This window comes from Anolis carolinensis, chromosome 3 (genome assembly GCF_035594765.1).
Source record: "Anolis carolinensis isolate JA03-04 chromosome 3, rAnoCar3.1.pri, whole genome shotgun sequence".
NCBI classification, from domain to species: domain Eukaryota; kingdom Metazoa; phylum Chordata; class Lepidosauria; order Squamata; family Dactyloidae; genus Anolis; species Anolis carolinensis.
In genome coordinates this window covers 262,346,993-262,368,462 of record NC_085843.1, presented here as the reverse complement: position 1 = coordinate 262,368,462, position 21,470 = coordinate 262,346,993, and the positions used below count along the sequence as shown (strand labels likewise).

The 21,470-nt window shown below is 39.4% G+C and overlaps 2 protein-coding genes across 2 annotated transcripts in view; one reads left to right on the top strand and one right to left on the bottom strand.

Annotated features, from left to right (window-relative positions):
• Positions 1-1,436: 1,436 nt before the first annotated feature.
• The window catches only part of gfm1 (G elongation factor mitochondrial 1), a 34,811-nt gene continuing 14,777 nt past the window's right edge, over positions 1,437-21,470 (bottom strand). The window contains exons 11-18 of the mRNA XM_003218171.3: positions 20,896-20,952; positions 20,119-20,256; positions 19,614-19,696; positions 7,177-7,339; positions 5,556-5,700; positions 4,131-4,291; positions 2,462-2,515; positions 1,437-1,803 (exon numbers count right to left, since the gene is read on the bottom strand). Of these exons, the coding sequence (XP_003218219.1) occupies positions 1,672-1,803; positions 2,462-2,515; positions 4,131-4,291; positions 5,556-5,700; positions 7,177-7,339; positions 19,614-19,696; positions 20,119-20,256; positions 20,896-20,952 (933 nt within the window). The 3' untranslated portion in view covers positions 1,437-1,671. The remainder of the gene's footprint in view (positions 1,804-2,461; positions 2,516-4,130; positions 4,292-5,555; positions 5,701-7,176; positions 7,340-19,613; positions 19,697-20,118; positions 20,257-20,895; positions 20,953-21,470) is intronic.
• lxn (latexin) lies at positions 9,565-21,209 on the top strand. The gene is made up of 6 exons (XM_008106108.3): positions 9,565-9,901; positions 11,469-11,531; positions 13,593-13,770; positions 16,064-16,200; positions 19,011-19,073; positions 19,327-21,209. Exons 1-6 carry the CDS (start codon positions 9,614-9,616, stop codon positions 19,423-19,425), a joined length of 828 nt encoding a protein of 275 aa, XP_008104315.1. The 5' UTR covers positions 9,565-9,613; the 3' UTR covers positions 19,426-21,209.

Genomic DNA, 21,470 nt, shown 5'->3' with positions numbered 1-21,470 from the left:
TGGCTATTTAAAAAGACATGCAAACAGACATCTAGTAAACAGACCTCATGCAGATCAGAAGTGAAACTATGAAGAACCCAAGCAAAACCAGATTATGGATGGAATTGAAGTCAAGACTGGAATAAGACAACACTGGCAAACTCGGGTCTCCATAACATTATTGCCAAGACTAACACGAGTATATGAGCTGATATTCAAAGTGATGGTTAGATATAGAACCTTATGGAATGTGAGCCAGTCTTTTAGAGCAGTTATGAGCATATTTAAATCCAGGGGTGGACAGGTATGAAGTACAATCATCCTCATTCACTGCCAATGATGAAGGATGATGGGACCTGGAGCAAATACATTAATAAGCATTCATTATAAAAATAGAAGAATATAACTCAGTGAGCCCCATGCACTGAGTGTTCTCCCTATTATTTGGAAAGAGAGCCCAAAAGACATACAACAACCCAGAGCAACATTAATCTGGGTATATTTTATGTGCAATAACATAGAATATCACTACTGAGGATATTACATTGGTGGCAAATACACATGTCCTATTGAGAAGAAAATTATCATGGGCATGTCAATTAGCATTAGACACCTGGCTTTTTGTACCCATTTGTCTGAAGTATAACAAGGGCAATGTTTAAGCAGGAACTATTAGCCTTTATTATATCCCTCACACACACATGCCAGCAACTGCCTTTGTATTTTTCTTCTCGTTCAAACCTCAGTAGGGAGACTCCTTAGTGACTCATTAATAAACACCATGCCCTTTTGTCCCCAGAAGCACAGATTAAACAAATGCCAGGGATAAACTTAGAGCATTTAGAGTAAGCACACTTGGGAAGATGGGTTGGGGAATATGTGGTTCAACCACCCCACACACACCCTTCAATACATAATTGCAGGAAAACATCAGGAGGAAAATAAAATTAGAGTTACCTTTTCTCATTCTTTAAATCCAAGAGCACCCCAGGTATAGCCAGCATGGACTAGGACCTTGGGAGGCCAGGGTTCAAATCCCTATGAAAACCCACTGGATGACCTTGAAGAAGTCACATTCTCTCAGCCTCAAAGACAAATAGTGAAAAATGCCATGATAATTTTGCCTTAGGGTCATCTTTAAGTCGGAATCGACTTGAGGGCACAAACAACACCTTGTTAAATGTTCAGCTGCTATAAAAGGTCACGGTCAGGGCCATAGCCAGAAAAATGGGTGAGGTGGGGGGGGGGGGGGCGGTGAAACTTTTTTTAGTGAATCATGAAGCAGAATAATTTAGAAATCAGGCTCCATCAATAAACTTCAGTGGACACTCAAGACAGATAAACTTCAGTGGACATTCATGGGGATTTGGATAATCAATTAAAATTCCTGAGTAAACCAGGAATTTCAAAAAGGGCAGAGGAGTAAAAGAATACATATGATCAGCACAATTTGAATATCCAGCACATAAAACAAAGCCAATATTTTATTAAATTAAGACAATGGTTAATTAATGCAATTTATAATGGTTGAAGTAGCAGTCTTTTAGTGACTTAATAATTAAGTCAAAATATTGATCCAGAATGAAATTCAGCAAGCTGTTCTGAATTGTCTAAAGTTCTTAAATCAATGGAACTTCATCGCAGTAGACATTAATCAAGCAGGTCCTTACAATCTGCTCATCCAGAAGGGACTCAGCTCTTGGCTTTGCCCTTCTTCCCGGAAAGTTGTCCTGTAGCTTCTAGGTATCGGTTAACTAATTCTTCCTGTACGGTGGGTAAACAGGGATGATATCTACTGTATTCCATTGTGTATTCACCTTTCCCCTGAAGACAGAATGTCAGTGTTAGGACAGCTAAAGCAAATTCGTAATTATTAGAGGGTACCGTTTTTATGTAGCATACTACATAAGAAAAGCCAACCATGAATAGTATCTACAACCAAAAAGTACATGCCATTGAGTTTACAATTCCAAAAGAAAAACAATAACATGGTAAGTAGTTGTTCCCTTCCATGCAATTCAAAAGCTGGCTATTTCAAGTCAGAAATGTAAGAATTTCAAACTACAATTTTCTACAATTCCATCCAACCCCCCCCCCCCCCCCCACCCCATCATTTCTCTATATCAAAGATGGGAAGCTTGGTGTCCTCCAAGTGATTCAGGAGGAAACACAGTTGCACTTCCTCTGGCTCTAGAGACCATTCATAAACCTTCTGAATTGACTTTCATTGAGTAGCTACTCTGGATTCTTTCTAGGCATATATTCAGTTTTCTTCTGCCTGATCTTTCTGACTGATTTACTACTTTCTAATAGCAGCCAATAAGAGCTAGCAGCATTGTTGCCGCACAACTTTAAGAAAGCTCAGGTAACTATTTCAAGAAGCTGTGTCACCATCAACATAAAAACAGCCTTATTATAGTGAACATGTCTTATTTCTGTACAGGACATACAAAATCAACAAGCTAATGAATTCAGCACTTACCTCTGTGGATGACCTCAGTTCTGTCGCATATCCAAACATATTGTTCAGTGGAACCTGGCAATAAATTGAAAGTATATTTTATATCAATTTTAGTGGGGAAAAACTATTTAGCTTTTTTGGAAAAACTACAGTAAAAAGGTCTTTATGTCTAAATATAACCTTTTAGGTTATTATTACCACTAATACAGTAACAAATTATTTTTGATTGTTTTGAAAGAGAAGCAATCTTCATAATGTGGGAAACAAGTGAAATTGTCTACATTTATACAATTCTACAGAGTTCTGAACAAGCCTCCTGCAGATTCTGTATCAAGAAGGAATAAAGGTAGTTAAATTCTAATTGTGCTTAGTGGAGACTCTAGCAAGGTTGGCAACAGAATATTTTCAATTTAGCCTCATGCGTTGCCTAAAGAAAATAAGGAAGTTAGAAAAAAAGTTTTCTTTCTAATCTGCAGCCCATTCTACACCTTTGAACTTAATCACATGTACAGGCAAAGCCACTTCTGAGTATTCCTTGCCTAATATAACCCTAGGAAATGCATGAGGCCAGTATACGTGGACAAATGACTTGAAGGCATACGCAATACTACTGAATAAACTCCAAGTATCTCAACTTATTTAGATTGAAAAGACGTAACATGGATGCCAAGATATATCTGCACAGGATGAGGGTTGAGAGTTGCTCATAGCACATCAGTTTTCTAAAAAAGCTCTTCCAATAACTCCTCGCAGCCTTTCTGAAAGGCTCTTTCTAAAGACACAGCTTCTGAAACTATGCACTACCTGTTTTTATTTGCTGTACAAAACAGCTAAATTATAGTCAGAAAAAATACCACTTCATCTATTCTACACTGTACCATTTCTATGGAACTTGGACTTTACAAAGACATGTACCTTCAGAGAAAAGGAAAATATATGGGGAAAAATATCTTAACAGTTCAATCCAGCCCACTAGGTTAACCATATCCAATTCTCAAACTGGTTTTATGAAGCTTGTTCACAATGACATTCTATGGTATAGAAGTGTGCAATCCCACATCTAAGCTGAGGTGGATCACCTGCTATAGTCAGTAAACCTGGAAGACATCAGAGTGTCTACCTTAACCTCAGTTGTGCAGAAAGAAAATGAAGGCGAATCTAACAAGGCTTTGCTTGGGCTTTTTATATAGGCTTCAACATAATATTGGTCAGTGTACAAGGACTCAGTTCAAGACTCTCATTTTGTACAGCTGCCCAATGTCCAAAATGCTATACAGGAATGTATTTCTTTGAATAAAGGAGTGCTCAGTGAATCACCAACTTGGCCTTTTGACCTGACTAAATGTAACATAGGGCAAATTCCTTTCAAAAGTAACTGCTGTCACTGCAGCCCCACCATGTGGACAACCTACACAGTCATATTATGTGTCCACATAATGACATGGAGGAACAGGACATGATGAATAAGCTCAAGAGAACACATGATAAAAAGGACTCCCACAGATCTACATACTGCTAACTCTATGTTCCCTTCTTGGCATACACAGTTCCTCCATCACCAAAATCTATTTTTTAATAAAATGTTCGCTTTCTTGATAAAACAGACTAAAATGCATTGAAAAAATAGGTTAGGTGTCCTTTCATTCTCTGGTAAAGAAAGAGTAAGTTGAATAAGCTCTGCAGCACATACATCAGCGTAGAGGGTGAAATAGCCTTCAGCTCCATCTTGCCCAGTGACGATCCCATGACGTCGATTCACTCCTGAAATCACTGCTCCTTGAAATTCAGTGGGGGCCACAATTTCCACAGACATAATGGGCTCAAGAATACACACGGTTGCATCCTCCATAACTGTATTGTTCAGAGTACAAAATAAAATGTTAGAAGACCTCTCTCCCTGCAGTGGTTTTTCAATTATCTTTCAATTAAAAATAATTATAAGCTGAGTATTTATTATACAAAATGCTTGGGACCAGAAGTATTCCCTCCCCCACCCCAATTTTGTAATACTTCCATTGATATAATAAGATATCTTGGAAATGGGACCCAAGCCTAAACATGAAACTAATTTATGTTTCATATGCATCTTATATAGATAGTCCGAAGGTAATTTAGTGCTTGAAACAAAGTCTGTGAATATTGAACCATTAGAAAGCAAAAGTGTCATTATCTCAGCCACCCACATGGATAATTATGGAGTAGAGACGGTCCCCGAATTATAAACATCTGACTTACAAATAGTTCATAGTTAAGAGCGGGGATGAGACAAGAGAAAGTGAAAGAAACCTAGTCCTCGGAAGGGAAATTCACTTCTGAAAAGAGTGATTATCATGGGAAAAAGGTGTCTCTACTAAAGCTTTCTCACCAGTCCTTGTTTCCACAACAAGCCAATTTAAACATACAAATTTAAATTAAGAACAAACCTACAGAACCTATATTGTTTGTAATTTGGGTAATGCCTATAATCAGATTTCAATATTCAAAATGTACAGTAGCATTAGAAGAACTATAGACAATAAGGATCCTTCCACCAGTGTAAAAAACAGCTGCTATTGCACCAAATTCATCATGCGCCTGTGCATCCCCTCCAGGAAAGATTTGAGAGGCAGATGGAAGTTAGGACTGTGAAAGAGGAGGGAGACTGAGCTCTCATTGCATAAGGAGGCAATCACACAAGTAACACTGGAGTTGCACACAAAGATCAGAATCCTGTAACTACACACAGAGACATCAGAACTACTTGGGCATACCATAATATATATAACCCAATAATATTAAAATGTTTATTACAATACAGGTGCATCTATTCACTGCAGCAAAGATTGCTTCTGGAAAGGTTTGGAAAAGACAGAATGAAATCAGAGCAGTTCATGATTTCTTAGACTACTTAACATTGCTAAGCTAAGTGATTATCAAAATGCTGACTTGAGCTATCAGCAAACATGTAAAACATCAAGGCTGATGACAAACTATACTTCTAAAGCTTTTACATTGATTAAATAGACTGAAAAGTGATGAATTGCATATGTATTCTAGATAACTGTAGGAAGAAGTGAAGAAAAGACAGAAGGCCTTTGTAGATGAGCTTGAAAGCCTCTTGTCTCTGAAGTCATACCTTGCTTCAGCGCTCCTTCACCAGCACGAATGAAAGAGATTTCATTAGAGTCCACCATGTGACTAGCCCCATCTTCTAAGACAAACCGTATTCCTGAAATCTTGTGACCTGTCAAGGGGCCTTTCTCACAGGCATCACGAAACCCCTAGAAAGAATGTTCTGTGCATTAGTTATTTTCAGTTCCAAGTGGCTATTAGAAATGGGCAGATAACAAGTATGAAGCAAAACAGTAATTTGCAGTCAAAATATTATGAGACTAAAATGATTGTAACTAATTTGACAGTGAGAGGAACTCCTTGAGAGTGAGATGCATTATTTTGAAATGCAACATTTTAAATTCCACAGTTTCAAAGTCCCAAATTTATAGTTGACAACAAACTGCAAAGTGACATCCAATGGTTGGAGGGGGGATCTAACCATATAACACCCTCCAAAAGAAGTCACAGCTTTTAAAAGTTGATAGCACTTATTTAGAAATTTGGAATTCCTCAAAAATAAAATTTCAATGAATATAAGGGAAATGTGCTACAATGTATGAGGCTATTTTGGAAGATTTTAAAAAAATACAAAAGTTCATGTACAGAGGAAATAGCCTTCTCTTTATATCATAGCTAATGACAAGCTCTAGATCTCTTCCACTTTTGAAACTTCAGAGCAACATGCTAAAGCTAAAATAGGATATTGTCATGCAATGATGGACTCTCACTGACGCCAGAAAAATCTCTGGAGCATCTTCATTTCAATCAAAAGCCCTTTCCATTCTTAAATGAAGTTTGCTTTTTATTTGCAGGCAGTTACAAAAGTGAACCGATGTTATATCTGAACCAGTTTATACTGGATTGCTCTAATTTGGACTTTTTGTTACAAGTTAATCAACTTCTGTGAAGTAAATAAAAACTGCCAGTTATATCTTCAATAACACCTCACATGTAGTTTATAGAACTGGGATTGAAAAAACATTGTCTTCTCTGTACAAGTGTATTGCACTTCCAATGTTTGCCCCGATGAACACAGAAGCTCTAGTGCTTAGGAATAGATGCTACAAGATAAAGTCAGCCAAGGCTACACAGGCACAGGGAAAATTACATGCCATATATACAACAAGAAATGTGTCCAATAAAAATGAAATGTTAATTGTGCAACTGAATGGGCATGCAAACCCAAATATAGTTTACTACAGCTCAGGTTTGTAATAAATTGCCTCGACTGTAGCAGATGTAATTAGTTTGACCTGATATGATGCCTCAGCCATAGAGTTGTTCGCTGTGTGCACAATCTGGCACAGGTTTACTTTCGACAAACTTCCAAACTATCATTTGGAAATCTGGACTCAACACTAAGAACGAACACATAATCCTGCAATCTACTATACATTAAGAGTTATGAGTTTTTTTTAATGTTATGTATTTCCACATACTTTTGTAATATGCATTTTTTTTGCAGTTTTGTTTTTATTTACCATTACTCTTTTTATATAAATTTCACATGGCTTCCCAACTGACATGTTGCTTCAGACAATGTCAATTTCCAGTTTGATATCTTGTTCTACTTGTATTATCATAAGGTACAGTGCTCAGTTTCCTAAGGTATGAAACATGATTTGGGGTGGGGAGGATATCACCTTTTCAATAGCTGGCACAAACTGCTTTGGGATATTTGTTCCAACAGTTCTGTCCTCAAACTCCAGCTTGGTGTAGTTCTCTGGCTCCAGAGGCTCTACAAATCCAATGACCTTTCCATACTGGCCAGCTCCACCAGACTGCCTTTTATGAGTAAACTCAAACCTGCAAAAGACATTTTAAGAGGTGAGACAGTGTGGAATCTTTGGCCCATTTACTTTGTGTGAAGAGAGACTGAAAGTATAGGCAGCCCATGTTATGAACAGGACAGATTCTGTAAGTTTGTTTTTAAGTGGAATTTGTGTGTTAGTCAGAACAGGTACATTATTTAAATAGAACTCCAGATATAGATAGATAGATAGATGAACGCATGCATGCACATGCTTTAGCTAGGATAGGGAAGGGTTAACACTACTGTGGTGTTAGTTTTACTGTCTGTGTTCCTGTTCAGAACATTTCACCTCACTTTCTGTTCCTGTGATGACTGGATTTTGAAAAAAATGGCTTGTTGTGGAAACAAGGATTGATGATAAAGCTTTTACCATGATAACTCTTCCAGGAGTGAATTTACGTTCCAAGGAGCAGATTTCCCTCATTTCCTGATGTCTCAACCCCATTCTTAACTATGAGTTATTTGTAATTAGGACATCTGAACCTGGGGGCTGACTGTACTGATTTTACTGTTCTAATTTAAAAATGGGAAATCCCTTTAAAGAGAGAGGCTATATAGTGGAGTGCCAAAAGTTCCTAACAGCCCCAATAGCGAAGGACTATGGGAGACACAGTCCAATAGGATTACAGTAAGACATATTTCTATCCATTGTAGAAAATGTACTTGCAGCATCCTCTCAGAAGAAATAGATAAAAAATAGAAGTATAGAATTGGAAAAGACCACATGGACAGTCTAGTCCAACCCCATCGTGCAGGAAAAGCACTAAGTACCATGTCTGCTACTATTTTTAATAGTAACTCTCAAGCAACCAGAAGCTACATTTATCTAGCATCTACCAACCCCCATGGGTGCCGATTAGCAGAGTGTCTATTGTATTGTATCTATGCGTTGAACTATGTTGTGCCATACCTTGAGCGGTCAGGAGAGGCAGGTAACAAATCAAAAATACTGTATTCTTATTGCAGGAGACCCTCAACTAACCAGCATTCATGGGTATTGTATTGCAATGCTTTTAATGTAATGGCGAAGGCTGTCATGGCCAGAATCACTGGGTTGCTGTGAGTTTTCTGGGCTGTGTGACCATGTCCCAGAAGCATTCTCTCCTGACGTTTTGCCCACATCTATGGCAGGCATCCTCAGCGGTTGTGAGGTCTGTTGGAAACTAGGCAAGTGGAGTTTATATATCTGTGGAATGTCCAGGGTGGGAGAAAGAACTCTTGTCTGTTTGAGGCAAGTGCGAATGTTGCAATTGATCACCTTGATTAGAATTGAATAGCCTTTCAGTTTCAAAGCCTGGCAAGAGTTTTTTCTCCCACCCTGGACCTCCCAGATATATAAACCTCAATTGCCTAGTTTCCTCACAACCTCTGAAGATGCCTGCCATAGATGTAGACAAAACGTCAGGAGAGAATGCTTCTGGGACATGGCCATACAGCCCAGAAAACTCAGAGCAACTTTTAATGTAAGTCACTTTGAGTCTCCTTTGTGGAGAGAAATACAAGAGGAGGAGAAATAGCCATAATTATACCATGCAACAAAATTTGGTTTGAAAGTATTATTTCCTATTTAATTGTGCGGTACATGCTTCAAAAGCATTTATTACACTCGGAAACTTCTTTTTTTTGGTGGCTGCCACAAACTAGGTTGAATTGGTTGAAACTCAATGAGACATTCATTGAAAAACTATTGCAAGATGTCTCTCCCACCAAAAAAAAAAAAAAAAAAGCTTTGCAAGTTGAATAAACTTTCCCCATGTTTTAATGATAGAACCAATTAGGAAATGACCTTTACAACCCAGGAACAAAAATCCTGTTACATAGTATTGTTAGTATTGGTAGAGGCCAGATATGTGTAGTTTCCACTTGCTGGAGAGTTACTATTAGAAATAGACCTAACTAATACTATACTATACTATATAGGAGGTATGGGCCAACTTGGGTCTTCCAGGTGTTTTGGACTCCAACTCCCACCATTCCTAACAGCCTCAGGCCCCTTCCTTTTCCCCCTCAGCCGCTAAGCTGAGGGGGAAAAGGAAGGTGGGAATGGTGGGAGTTGGAGTCCAAAACACCTGGAAGACCCAAGTTGGCCCATACCTCCTGTACAGCATACTATAAACTCTGTATTGACTTGGTATTCATACTGAAACGCAGGAATTCAAAGCCAATGAAGCCCAGCCTAAGTTAAATGTTTTTCCCCGCCCTGGCCAAGCCCGGGCGCCCTTCCAGCGCGGAAGCCCGGCTCCTTCCCTGCCTTCTTCCCGGTTCAGATGGGGCTCCTGGGAGGGAAGCGGCGTCGGCGGGGCATCTGGGTCCCCGCCCGCTTCCTTCTGCCGCTTCTCCTCCTGCTTCCTGCTTCCAAGGCGGGCGCCCCACCTTCCTCGGCCTCTCCAGCCTCGCCCCGCAGCCCCGACATGGAGCGCCAGGAGGAGGAGATCCCGCCGGGCAACTTCCCGGCCACCCGGGCTGCCCGCCTGCTCGCCCACTACATCACCGCCCAGCGGGGCAGCCCCAGCCGCCTCTTCCAGGTGCCCACGGTGCTCCAGGCGAGGAGAGAGGTAAGAGGAGAGCCGCCCAAAGCACACGAAGCGCTCTTTGGCGGAGAAGGCGAAACTACAGCTCCCACGAGCCCATAGGATTCAGCCATGGCTATCTCCAAGTGGTGAACGCCTGCTAGGGAACCCTGGGAGTTGTAGTTTTGCAAGGACTTCTCTGCCACATAGCGCTGGTTCCTCACCAAACAGCAAAGCATTGAGACCTAGAATCATAGAGTTGGGAAAGACCTCATGGGCCATCCAGTCCAAACCCCTGCCAAGAAGCAAGATATCACATTCAACACCCCCCCCCCCCCCCCCGACAGATGGCCATCCAGCCTCTGCTTAAAAGCCTCCAAAGGAGGAGCCTCCACCCACTCCGGGGCAGAGAGTTCCACTGCTGAACACAAGGATGGTAAAACATCAAACATCTAGGCGTCCCCTGGGCAACGTCCTTGCAGACGGCCAATTCTCTCACACCAGAAGCAACTTGCAGTTTCTCGAGTAGCTCCTGACGTGAAAAAAATTCTAACAGCTGGAATTGTGGGAGTTGAAGTCCAAAACACCTGGGGGGGCAAAGTTTGCCCATGCCTGAAGAATTCACAGGAGCTGTAGCTTTAGGCCTTTGACAGCTCACCAAACTACAACTCCCAGTGTGGACAGTCCAACCGAGTGTTTTCACTTGTGATGTCCTCTGACTTGTTGCTACCATCTCTCTCTCTCTCGTGATCTCAACCTTTGGTTACTGTTGCTACTCCCACAAGGCAGAAACAAATCAAGGCAATGGCAACAATATAGGGATACACTTCTAACATTTATAAAGCTCACTGACAATGGAAAACAATAAGTCTAAGGTTGGGTTGCTGTGAGCTTTCCAGACAGTATGGCCATGTGCCAGAAGCATTATCTCCTGACGTTTCGCCCACATCTATGGCAGGCATCCTCAGAGGATGGCCATACAGCCCGGAAAACTCACAGCAACTCAGTGATTCCGGCCATGAAAGCCTTCAACAACAAATTCTAAGGTTGGTTATCGAAAGCATTTCCCCTTTGCCTCTGGTTTCAGCAATATTGGACTGACTGCAACACCCATCCAGGCCTCCATCCTCCCCTCACTCAACCCAAATCAAGACATCCATCTGCTCCTTAGGCCTGATTCTTTAGTCAAATTGCAGCCCGTACAGAAATAATCTAATTGTATCTTTGGACAAAATTATAGACAGATGCAAGTCAAGACTCGTCGCAGCTTCCTTATCAAGCTCATGGGCCATCCAGTCCAAACCCTCCTCATATCTCTCCATATCACTGTCCCACAAACACTAACATATTCTTGTGATCTCAACCGTTGGCTAGGAAAAGGCTGGTTGTTGCTTCTAAATATAAGCAACCATCCATTAAACTGAAGACTTTTAAGTTCCATTGATTTTATCAGGAGATAACCAAATACGTGGTTTTCCTTCTTGAATCAAAGTGATATTATATGTTTTCTTTTGGTCTTTCTGCAGTCATAAGATTTCTTGTTTTTCAACAATGACACCCAAGTCTGGCAAAATATTCATAATATGCAAAACAATTCTTTTTTTTTTTAAAGCACATTCCAGGAGTTGGAAATAAATACCACCTGAAGGTTTCACTGGAAGAGGCTCTTCAGAAAGTAAGTCCTACCTAATTATTTATTTGTCTATTATGTGCGTGTGTGTTAGGGCCTTATGCATGTTTTCCGACTGGGATAATCTCTAACACAATTTAAAATGCAACAAAATTGGATGACCACAGCACATACTCATATTTGTAATTCCTACCTGTAACTTTACCAAACTCCCCCCCCCCCCTTATATAATTGTATTGCAACGGGGAGCCTGAATATATCACATTATTGAGAAATGGGGCAGGTAAAAAATTCCTTCTTTCTATCTATCACCCTAACAAAAACTGGGAGCCATATATGATTGTTCAATTATATTTGCTCTTCAAAAATATGTGATCATATGTTTACTCATAAAATCTGCATACAGTACATTTTTAAATGCACACATTCCTGTCAATTCCAGTTTTTAAACTCAAAACACCTAGCCATATCTGTCATGCATGAATATATATATATAGAAAAGTTGAATTATGGTTCACAGGAAACCACGCCAGACTTTTTCAGACAAGCAGCCAAGCTCTGATATTAACACTGTAAAAAAACCCTACAATTTCTGTGAGTATTTTTGGCACAATTATAGTGCAGTCAATCCTGCAGCACAAACCATCCACCACAGCAAGTTCCATAACAAAAGAAAGACTATGATAATATTCATCAGTGTAATTCCAGGCATCAAGAGAGTTAGCATGGTGTTGTGGCTTCAGGACTTTTGGAAATACAGGAGAGTCTCACTTATCCAACACTCGCTTATCCAACGTTCTGGATTATCCAACACATTTTTGTAGTCAATGTTTTCAATACATCATGATATTTTGGTGCTAAATTTGTAAATACAGTAATTACTACATAGCATTACTGCATATTGAACTACTTTTTCTGTCAAATTTGTTGTATAACATGATGTTTTGGTGCTTAATTTGTAAAATCATAACTTAATTTGATGTTTAATAGGCTTTTCCTTAATCCCTCCATATTATCCAACATATTCGCTTATCCAACATTCTGCCAGCCTGTTTATGTTGTATAAGTGAGACTCTACTGTACAGTGATACTTTGACGTATGAGTTTAATTCATTCCGTGAGTGAGCTCTTAGCTCAAAATGCTCATATCTCAAAGTGATTTCGCCCACTGAAATGCTATTAATCTGTTCCAGTCCACTGAACCCTCCATTTTTTACATGTTTATAAATAAGAAAATGTACCTTTAAAATAACAAATAGTATATTAATGCACATTCACATGGAACAATAAAAAAGGAAGATCAACTTTAAAATGGTAGAATCACAAAGTTGTAGCAAGGAAGGACAAAGCAAAGGGGCAGAAGCACCACTTTCTTCATACTGTACTCATTCCAGTCTCCCTCCCTCTCTTGCTCTCTCTCCCTCTTTCTCTTCATAAATCCAAAGATACCAGGAATAAAAACCACACAAAATCAACTAACCCAAAGTTCCTTAAAGTAGACACAAACAAAGCACGAGGCACAGAAGTTGCTCCCTTGAAGCCCTAACACCCAGTACTCTCACGCTAGCACTCCCTTTGGTGCTAGCTTTTAACTCAAAACGCTGCTCTTATGTCAAAGCGAATTCTGGGCTGAGCGACCGCTCTGAAATAAAAATGCTCCTAAGTGGGGATGCTCTTAAGTAGAGATTTTACTGTATAGTTTCAAGGATGAAGTGCACTGGATGATCATGTGTCATTAGTTACATTGCAGGGTTGTTAGGAGGTTAAAGGATGGGGTACAAGAGTCCTATTTGTTGCCCTGAGCACACTGAAAGACAATTTAGAAATATAACTAATAGTAAATATAATAATCAGAGCAGTTGAGTGAAAGGAGATGGTAGAGAGAGAATCTACATGGCATTTTTCTTTAAATTCAGAGTAGTCCTCGGTTATTGTGAGTATTCAAGATACACAGTAGAATGTGGGCAAAGGAAAATGTATGACTGTTCTAACAGAAAGATATATATTTGAGCTATCTTAAGCAGTATCAAGTATAAAAATGAAGTAAAATCTATGCTAGCATGTTCCAGTGAAGTTTTCCCATGTTAAATGTTTTTCCTCCAACAGAGTAATGCTGTGAACTGCACGGCTGAGATTCTTTATCATCACAGTGACCCACATGTTGCTGCAGAAGTGCATTACACTGTGGAAGGGGAGCTTGAGATCAATACAGAGGAAGCAGATAACAAGTTTTACAACAAGATCAAGAATCTTTCTGAACCACTAGAGGCACAAAAAATCCCAGGTTTTTAAAAAAAAAGATTTTTTATGACTTGAAATTGTGCTTTCTGAATGTTAAACAGAAGTTCTGAAATATCGCAAATGAAAAAACTGGTGCAGTGTAGCCTCCTTCCTCACTGATGTGCTCCTACTAAGAGCTCCAGCTTCCCCTCTATATATGTGTGTTTTTGCTTTCATACATGGCTATGTAGCAGTAGTTTTACAACAGAAACAAGGAATTAGTATTATGTCACAATTTCTTGTGACATAATACTAATTTACTATGTCCTGTGCTTCATAGGACAGAGTCTACATCATCAGATGCATGGAATGTCACTAGAAGCTGGTAGGAAAAAAGTTAGCTGTGAGATTATTATGGAAATGCATAACCTAGTAAGTATGGTTCTTAACATCTTATTCTGACTTGCTGTTTCTGTAAACATTTTTCTCTTTCTCACATCCATGTGCATCTATACTTAGCAATTCAAGTTGACATTCTATGCATCTGAGAAAGTAGACTCTGGTCCACAAATTCCAGAACACATTATTCAAGGATAAAGTAGGCAAAGCATCAGAAGTGTTTATCTAAAAAGTGACATTGGAAGAGAACTTTATGGATAACATCTACTGCCAAAAATCTGAGTAAAAATCTGAGTGCAAATCAAGTCCAAACTTTCCCTAGAAGCAAAAATGGTGGAACTGGGGCTTTTGTTCTTTGGTCATGTTATAAAATGGTATGACTCATTATAAAATAATGTTCAGCAAAGTGGGAGGCAGTAAGAGGAAGGCTTTTAACTACAGGGTGGGGTGAAGTCTCTTATTCTATAAGAAAAAACCGACTTGACAAGCATTCAAAACAACCACTATCTGACTCATTTGTTTGTTTGTTTTGATGAAAGAAACTAACATAGCTCGTTCTGAGGAATGTTGTTATATTGCATTATAAGAAGCTATCCTACATGTGCAAAGCTGATTTGCAGTGCAAAGTTTGGAGAAAGTTTATGTCCAGTTTTAATGCAACCTCTACAGTTACAGTATAGTTGGATGGGATAAAAAGAACTGTTGAGTCTCCCTTATTCAAAAATCCAAATCCAAAGTATTCCAAAAACAAAAACATTTTAGTCAGCAGCTTCCACTTCCACCTTTGTGGAGAGTGGGCCAGTTGCATATTCAGTACATGCTGAAGTTTCTTCAAGGAGCTAGAATAGAAAACATAGGAAAAGGGAGAGAATAAAAAGACTCACAGGAAAGACTCCCTTCTTGGCTACTGTGACTGGGACATCTTCTTTTTGCAGAGACCTTACATAAGCTGAGTCTTCCCCCTCTTCTCCCCTCCTCTTTCCCCGTTTGAGCAGCTTGAGGAAAAACTCAGTGGGTGCTGGACATGTAACTAGCCCCCCTTCTCCCCTCTCTCTTTCACTTTGTATATGCAGATACAAGTATTCCAAAATCTGAAAAACCTCTAGTCCCAAGTATTTTGGGTAAAGGAGACTCAACCTGCTCATATATATTATTTCAACAGGGAGTGGAGGTTATAATTAATACAATACCCATGGCTTCCTTCTACATCAGTCCTCATCATAATACCCTAACCATGTTGTGTCTCACCCCCCCCCCCAAAAAGCCCACACCTAAACATTTTACCAAACAGAAGGCCAAGATACGGCTAAAGAGTAAAGAGCACCAATTGCACCAACTGACACAAGACCTATTTATATACAGTTTATTGAACTGCAAAGGCTTTCTGGGGGATGATAAGGCATATAATACAAGTTTTTATATAATACTAGCTGTGCCCGGCCACGCGTTGCTGTGGCGAAGTCTGGTGGTATGGGAAATAAAGTATTGAGGAATTGGTGGTAGTTAAGGTAAAGGTTTTACCTTACATTAAGACCATTATAAATGGGTTATATAGCTGTGTGGAAGGGCCTTGAGTCTACACTGCCATATAATCCAGTGCAACTCAGATAATCTGTGGAAGAAGCCTAAGTGAGGCCTAACTCGGCCTGTCCCCTGGGCTGAGTGGGTTGCTAGGAGACCAAGTGGGCAGAGATTAGTCCTCTAACTGGCAGTATTGGATAAAAACAATTATTCCTCTCCCTCTAATTAGGACTTTATTTTTCTTTTCTTTATGTGGTATGAACGTAGAGGCGTGGATGAGGGGTTGTGCTGTCAATTTTCGAGGTTGTGGGGTGTTTAGTTTTGTTGTTTTGTCCTAGGCCGAAATTTCATTACCCTTTTATATATATAGATCTAGGCAAACATTAATCAAGACTTTCCATATCTCAATATAGTATTAACTTTGTTTCTGTTACCAGACAATTATGGAAATATGGTTGCAGAAATGGAGCCTGTTCGGCATTTAGCCCTCGTTGCCTGTGCATATGTAATATGGCAGATTTCCACAGAAGATACATTGTACAACTTGGCACAAATTGAAAGTGTCAAGCAAGTGGTAAGTTAGCTTCACTCTAAATGCTTTAAAAGTGGTTTTCTTCAAGGAACTCTTCCAGTTCCTTTAAAAAAGCAGTTGTTTATGAGTTAATCTCTCTTAAAGCATCCCAAGGTGGCCAATATTCTAACTATCCATCTACCTTTCTAATTTATTTTTGCCCAGTAAATGGTTAAATGGAGCTTACAACTACCTCAAATGTTTTATTTAGCAGAGTTCTAATAACTGCATGTTCTATGGGCATCATTGGCTGTTTAGGGGGAAATCAACTAACCCCTTCCCAAGAATAAATAATAAATTAATGAGTGGGTTATAGGAGTAGGGACCACCCTCCATTGTTCTGAATAGTTAAAGATAGCCTTGGATTTCTGGAGACTGCACACTCCACTTTACGAACCTCTTGAAGCACTGACTAACCTTTGGAATGGGAAAAGAGTGGACACAATTGCTCCTGAACGTCCCCTCTCATGGAGGAGAGCCAAACTAGCCCCTTGATTTTCCAAGGAGTTGGTGACGATGAAGCAAGTGAGGTGAAGACTAGAGCGACGTTGGCAGAAAACTCAAAGCAAATCTGACCAAGCATGGGCTACAGCGTATTTGAAAATCTACTCTGCGACAGTGGAGGCAGCAGAGAAATGTTTTATTGCTGCCACCATTGAATCTGCAAGGAATCGTCCAGCTGAGCTGTTTCGAGTGGTCAGAGAGGTATTACATACTAGCCCTCGAGAAATTTCTGACCATTCAGAAACAGCCCGCTGTGAGGAATTTGCACAGCACTTTGCAGATTAAGTCGTTCAGATCCGTTCCGACTTGGATACAGTTATTGATACAGTACCAATGGATGTAACTCTGACTCCTGCTTGTCCAGTGTTGATGGATTTCTTTCAGTTTGTACAGCCTGAGGATGTGGACAGGATCGTTGGAGAGGTGAGAGCTACCACATGTATTCTATATCCTTGCCCTTTCTGGCTGATCAAACAGGCCAGAGGGGGACTGGCATAGTGGGAGAAGGTGGTGGTCACTACCTCCTTGAAACAAGGCAAAATTCCAGCTTGCGTAAAGAAGGCAATTGTGAGACTTATATTTAAAAAGCCATCCCTGAACCGCTTCGTAATGGATAACAATCGGCCAGTATCCAACCTTCCCTTTCTGAGCAAGGTTTTTGAGGGTGTGGTGGCCTCCAAACTCCAGAGATTTCTGGATGAAATTGATTATCTAGATCCATTCCAATCTGGTTTCAAGCCTGGCTATGGTACGGAGATAGTTTTGATTGCCCTGGTGGATGACCTACGTAAAGAGCTAGACAGAAGGAGTGTGTCCTTGTTGGTTCTCCTGGATCTCTCGGCAGCTTTTGATACCATTGACCATGGTATCCTCCTGGGCTGTCCCACTGGGATGGAGACTGGGAGACACTGTTTTACAGTGGTTCAGTTTCCCTGGAGGGCCATATCCAGGTGGACTCCTGTTTGAACACCTGCTCGTGGACTCCTGTTTGAACACCTGGCCCTTGTCCTGTGGGGTTCCTTTGGTTCTGTTTTGTCCCCTCATGCTGTTTAACATATACATGGAACCGCTGGGAGAGATCATCCAGAATTTTGGAGCGTGGTGCCACCTGTATGTCGAGGTTATGCTACTCTACTACTCCTTCCCACATAAAACCAAAGAAGCTTTCCTGACACTAATGGGGGGAAAATAAAATTTAATCCTGACAAGACATAAGTCCTCCTGGTCAGTCAGAAGGCAGACTAGGGAATAGGGATTCAGCCTGTGCTGGATGGGGTTCCTGAAGACACATGTCTGCAGTTTGGGAGTCCTCCTAGACTTGGCACTGAACTTGGAGGCCCAGGTGTTGGCAGTGGCCAGGAGGGCCTTTACACAATTAAAACTTGTGTGCCAATTGCACCCGTTCCTTGAGAAGCCAGATCAGGCCACGGTAGTCCATGCCTTAGTTACATCTTGTCTGGATTACTGTAATGCACTCTACATGGGGCTGCCTTTGAATAGTGCTTGGAAACTTCAGCCAGCCCAAAGAGCTGCAGTCAGGTTGCTAACTGGGGGTGGCTACAGGGAGCAGATAGCCCCCCTGTTGAAGCAGCTCCAGTGACTGCCAATCTGTTTCCGGGCACAATTCAAAGTGTTGGTCAAGACCTTTAAAGTCCTAGACAGTTCAGGTTTATTTGGCTGACCACATCTCCTTGTATGGTTGACGAGAATGAGAGAGCGGGCCATCCTTCTCAGTGGCTGCCCCTCAACTTTGGAACTCTCTGCATAGGGAAGCCAGAATGACCCTCTCCCTACTGTCCTTCTGGTAAGAGGTTAAATCCTTTTTATTCAGACAGGCTTTTAAAGTAGAAGATTTTAAAGATCAAGTTAGGGGCGCTGTGATTTTTAGTTTTGAATATGCTTACCTATGATATTGAATCCTGTAGAATTCAAATTGTATTAAATGCTTTTAATATAAGCTGCTTTGAGTCTCCCTTTGGAGAGAAAAAGCAGGTTAGAAATAAACATAACAATAATTCAATGTTTCTAAATATAATTCTATATAGATTTGCTTGATAGACAAAGAAAATGCTGTTAATGTAACATATTGTAATTCCAATAAGGTTCCTCATCATGCAAAAGAACTGGTAAAATGTAGGCTACACAATGCTATTGTTAGAATTTATGTGGCTAAAATGACCAGACAAGAAAAACAAATTCCCTCATTTGTTTATTCAGCTCTTCAGCCTTTTATGTTCAGTTAAGACACTTGAAATTAGCTCTGTGTTTACTAACATGGAATATTCTCCTCTGCCTTTTGTTGATTTCAGAAGAGAAAGGATGACTACCTTGAATTTTCCTTTGTCGTTTTACTTCATGATATGGTCTCCCAGGTAAGTAAGTTTAGTTAGTTTATTTATCAGTTTACTTGTTTGGGGAGGGTAGTTAAGAGCCTTCCATGCAAAAAGGTAATGCTAATCAATACTACTACAAAGGACATGAACAACTAAACGGAAATGGAAATTTCCATTGTTTCTCTTCTGAACCAATTACCTATACAGGTAGTCCTCAAGATACAAGTATGTAATCGCATCATCCGAAAATGCATCACACAGTCCTAAATGCTTGGTGTTATTTTATCCACAGGAAATTATTCCTTGGCATATGCAAGTTCTATGGCATCCACAGCATGGAGTGAAAGTAACACAGAACAGCCGTCAGCCAAAGCGTGCAGCTCAAGATTAGCTACACACCTTCTATGCTACTCTTAGAGCTTTTTGAAATAGTTTTAAAGCAACTATATACAAAAAAAATGGTTACACAATAGGCATGTCGAGCTTCAAAAAGTCTCCAATTCTATGCATATTGTTAAAACCAAAACAAACATATTGTGACGTTAGTTTGGTGGTTCTTGCTTGTCAGTTAATACTTACGGTACAGCTGCCAGAATGCTCTCTCTAAAGGCGACTTTAGGCTTTCCAGTAACACAAGGACAAGCATATTCTCTTTCCATTCGCTGGGTAAAAACATACACATTTATACTGATTAAAATATGCAGCAAATATATTCAACCAAGCTAAAGAAATCAACAAATGAATATTTAATGTTATTTACAATCATATATGAAACTAAAGCCAAAATCTGATTTTTGTTGAGATTTATAAAAAAACTAATATTATATTATATATGCAAGTGCCAACTCTCCTTCAAAGAAGGTATTTTTATCCATATCCTGTGAATTATGAAAAATGAATCTTGAAGAAAATATTAACTTAGGTCCAACTGCTGAAGTTGAACCACTGCCATATAATTAACAACTTTCTTATGCCTGGAACCAATAAACATAACTAGGCTACAATATGCCAAATTAAAGAAACACTTTCTGGAACCAAAATGAGATTCAGTAGTATAGTTCACCAAAGCACTCTTAATCCTCACCTGAGCATAGATTTCCAGATGTAGTTCTCCCATTCCTGAAACAATGGTCTCTTTGCTCTCCGTATCAAAATGTACTCGGAAAGTGGGATCTTCCCTTGTAAAGCGATTTATACCTTTTGAAAACTTATCCAAATCATTCTAGATTAAAGATAATTGTGTAAATTAATGTGTTGAATTTTAACCATTTCATAAAAAACTCCCAAATTGCTGACCATCCAGTAAAATTATTATTAGTCCAATATTTATTTATATTCTGTCACTTTCTCAGTTTATGAAGCAGTGCAGCTTTACAAGAGTTAAAACAAACGTAGCTAAAAATTCACCTCATACAATGGGTTCACATATAATTTAACTAGTTAAAAACATAATCATTAATAAGAAAAAAGTAAATATACAATGCAGCATGTTATGCAAGGTAACAAATATACAATGCATCACATTATGCAAGGTCCATTCCCCTTCAGTAGTCATCTTCAAAAGCATTCCAGAACAAAGACGACGAAAACTCCACAACCTCAATAAACTGCTAGAGGCTTATGCTGGCTTCACAATCTTTAACTTCTCTCATTCAAGGCAATGTTGACATTAGCAAGGATGTAAACAACACAGTATACATATGCATACTTTCTGTTAAAACATAAAGCCTAGTTATTGCTGAACAAACTTGGTAAATGTAGTTAAACCTTGCTTATTTCTTCTGAAATCAAACTGCAGTATTTTTTTCCCTGAACTCTGGAAATAATACGATTTATATTTTTAAAACTTCAAACTCTTTACCTTGTTGATTGGTTTCATTGCTACTGAAATGACAGGATCAGGAACATGAATAGATTCCTGCACAAAACAAAAGAGATTTAGTATGGAATAACTATTTTGTCAGTATAAAAATCTCAAAATGCTCTTTACAGAAATCAATACATTCAAATTACTGTGTGCTCAAAAATTCACTTGTATGCACATTCCATTCAGAAAACATTCTTAATATATGACCTTGATATTTTTTTCTTGCCTGATGAATTTGTTCTCCTATAAAATCCAGTCTTTTCTAGTATAATACAATAAATACAATAAATCATGGTTTATTAAAAGAATACCCAAATCTCTCTTCTGTCATTGTCTATAAATCAAAACTTCCAGATTTTGTTAAACCAGAGTTTCACATTATAGGATCACATCCAAGTTTGATTATTTGGCTTATAGTCAGAGTTTTCACCCAATCTGGAGTTAATAAAAAGCTGGTATAAAAAACCACAAAAGCAATGTATTATGGAAATAGTAAATATGTTTAGGCAAATGCTTGCTTTGCTGCGCTGATACATGAACTGGGTCTTGCTCCTACCAGAAATATCTTG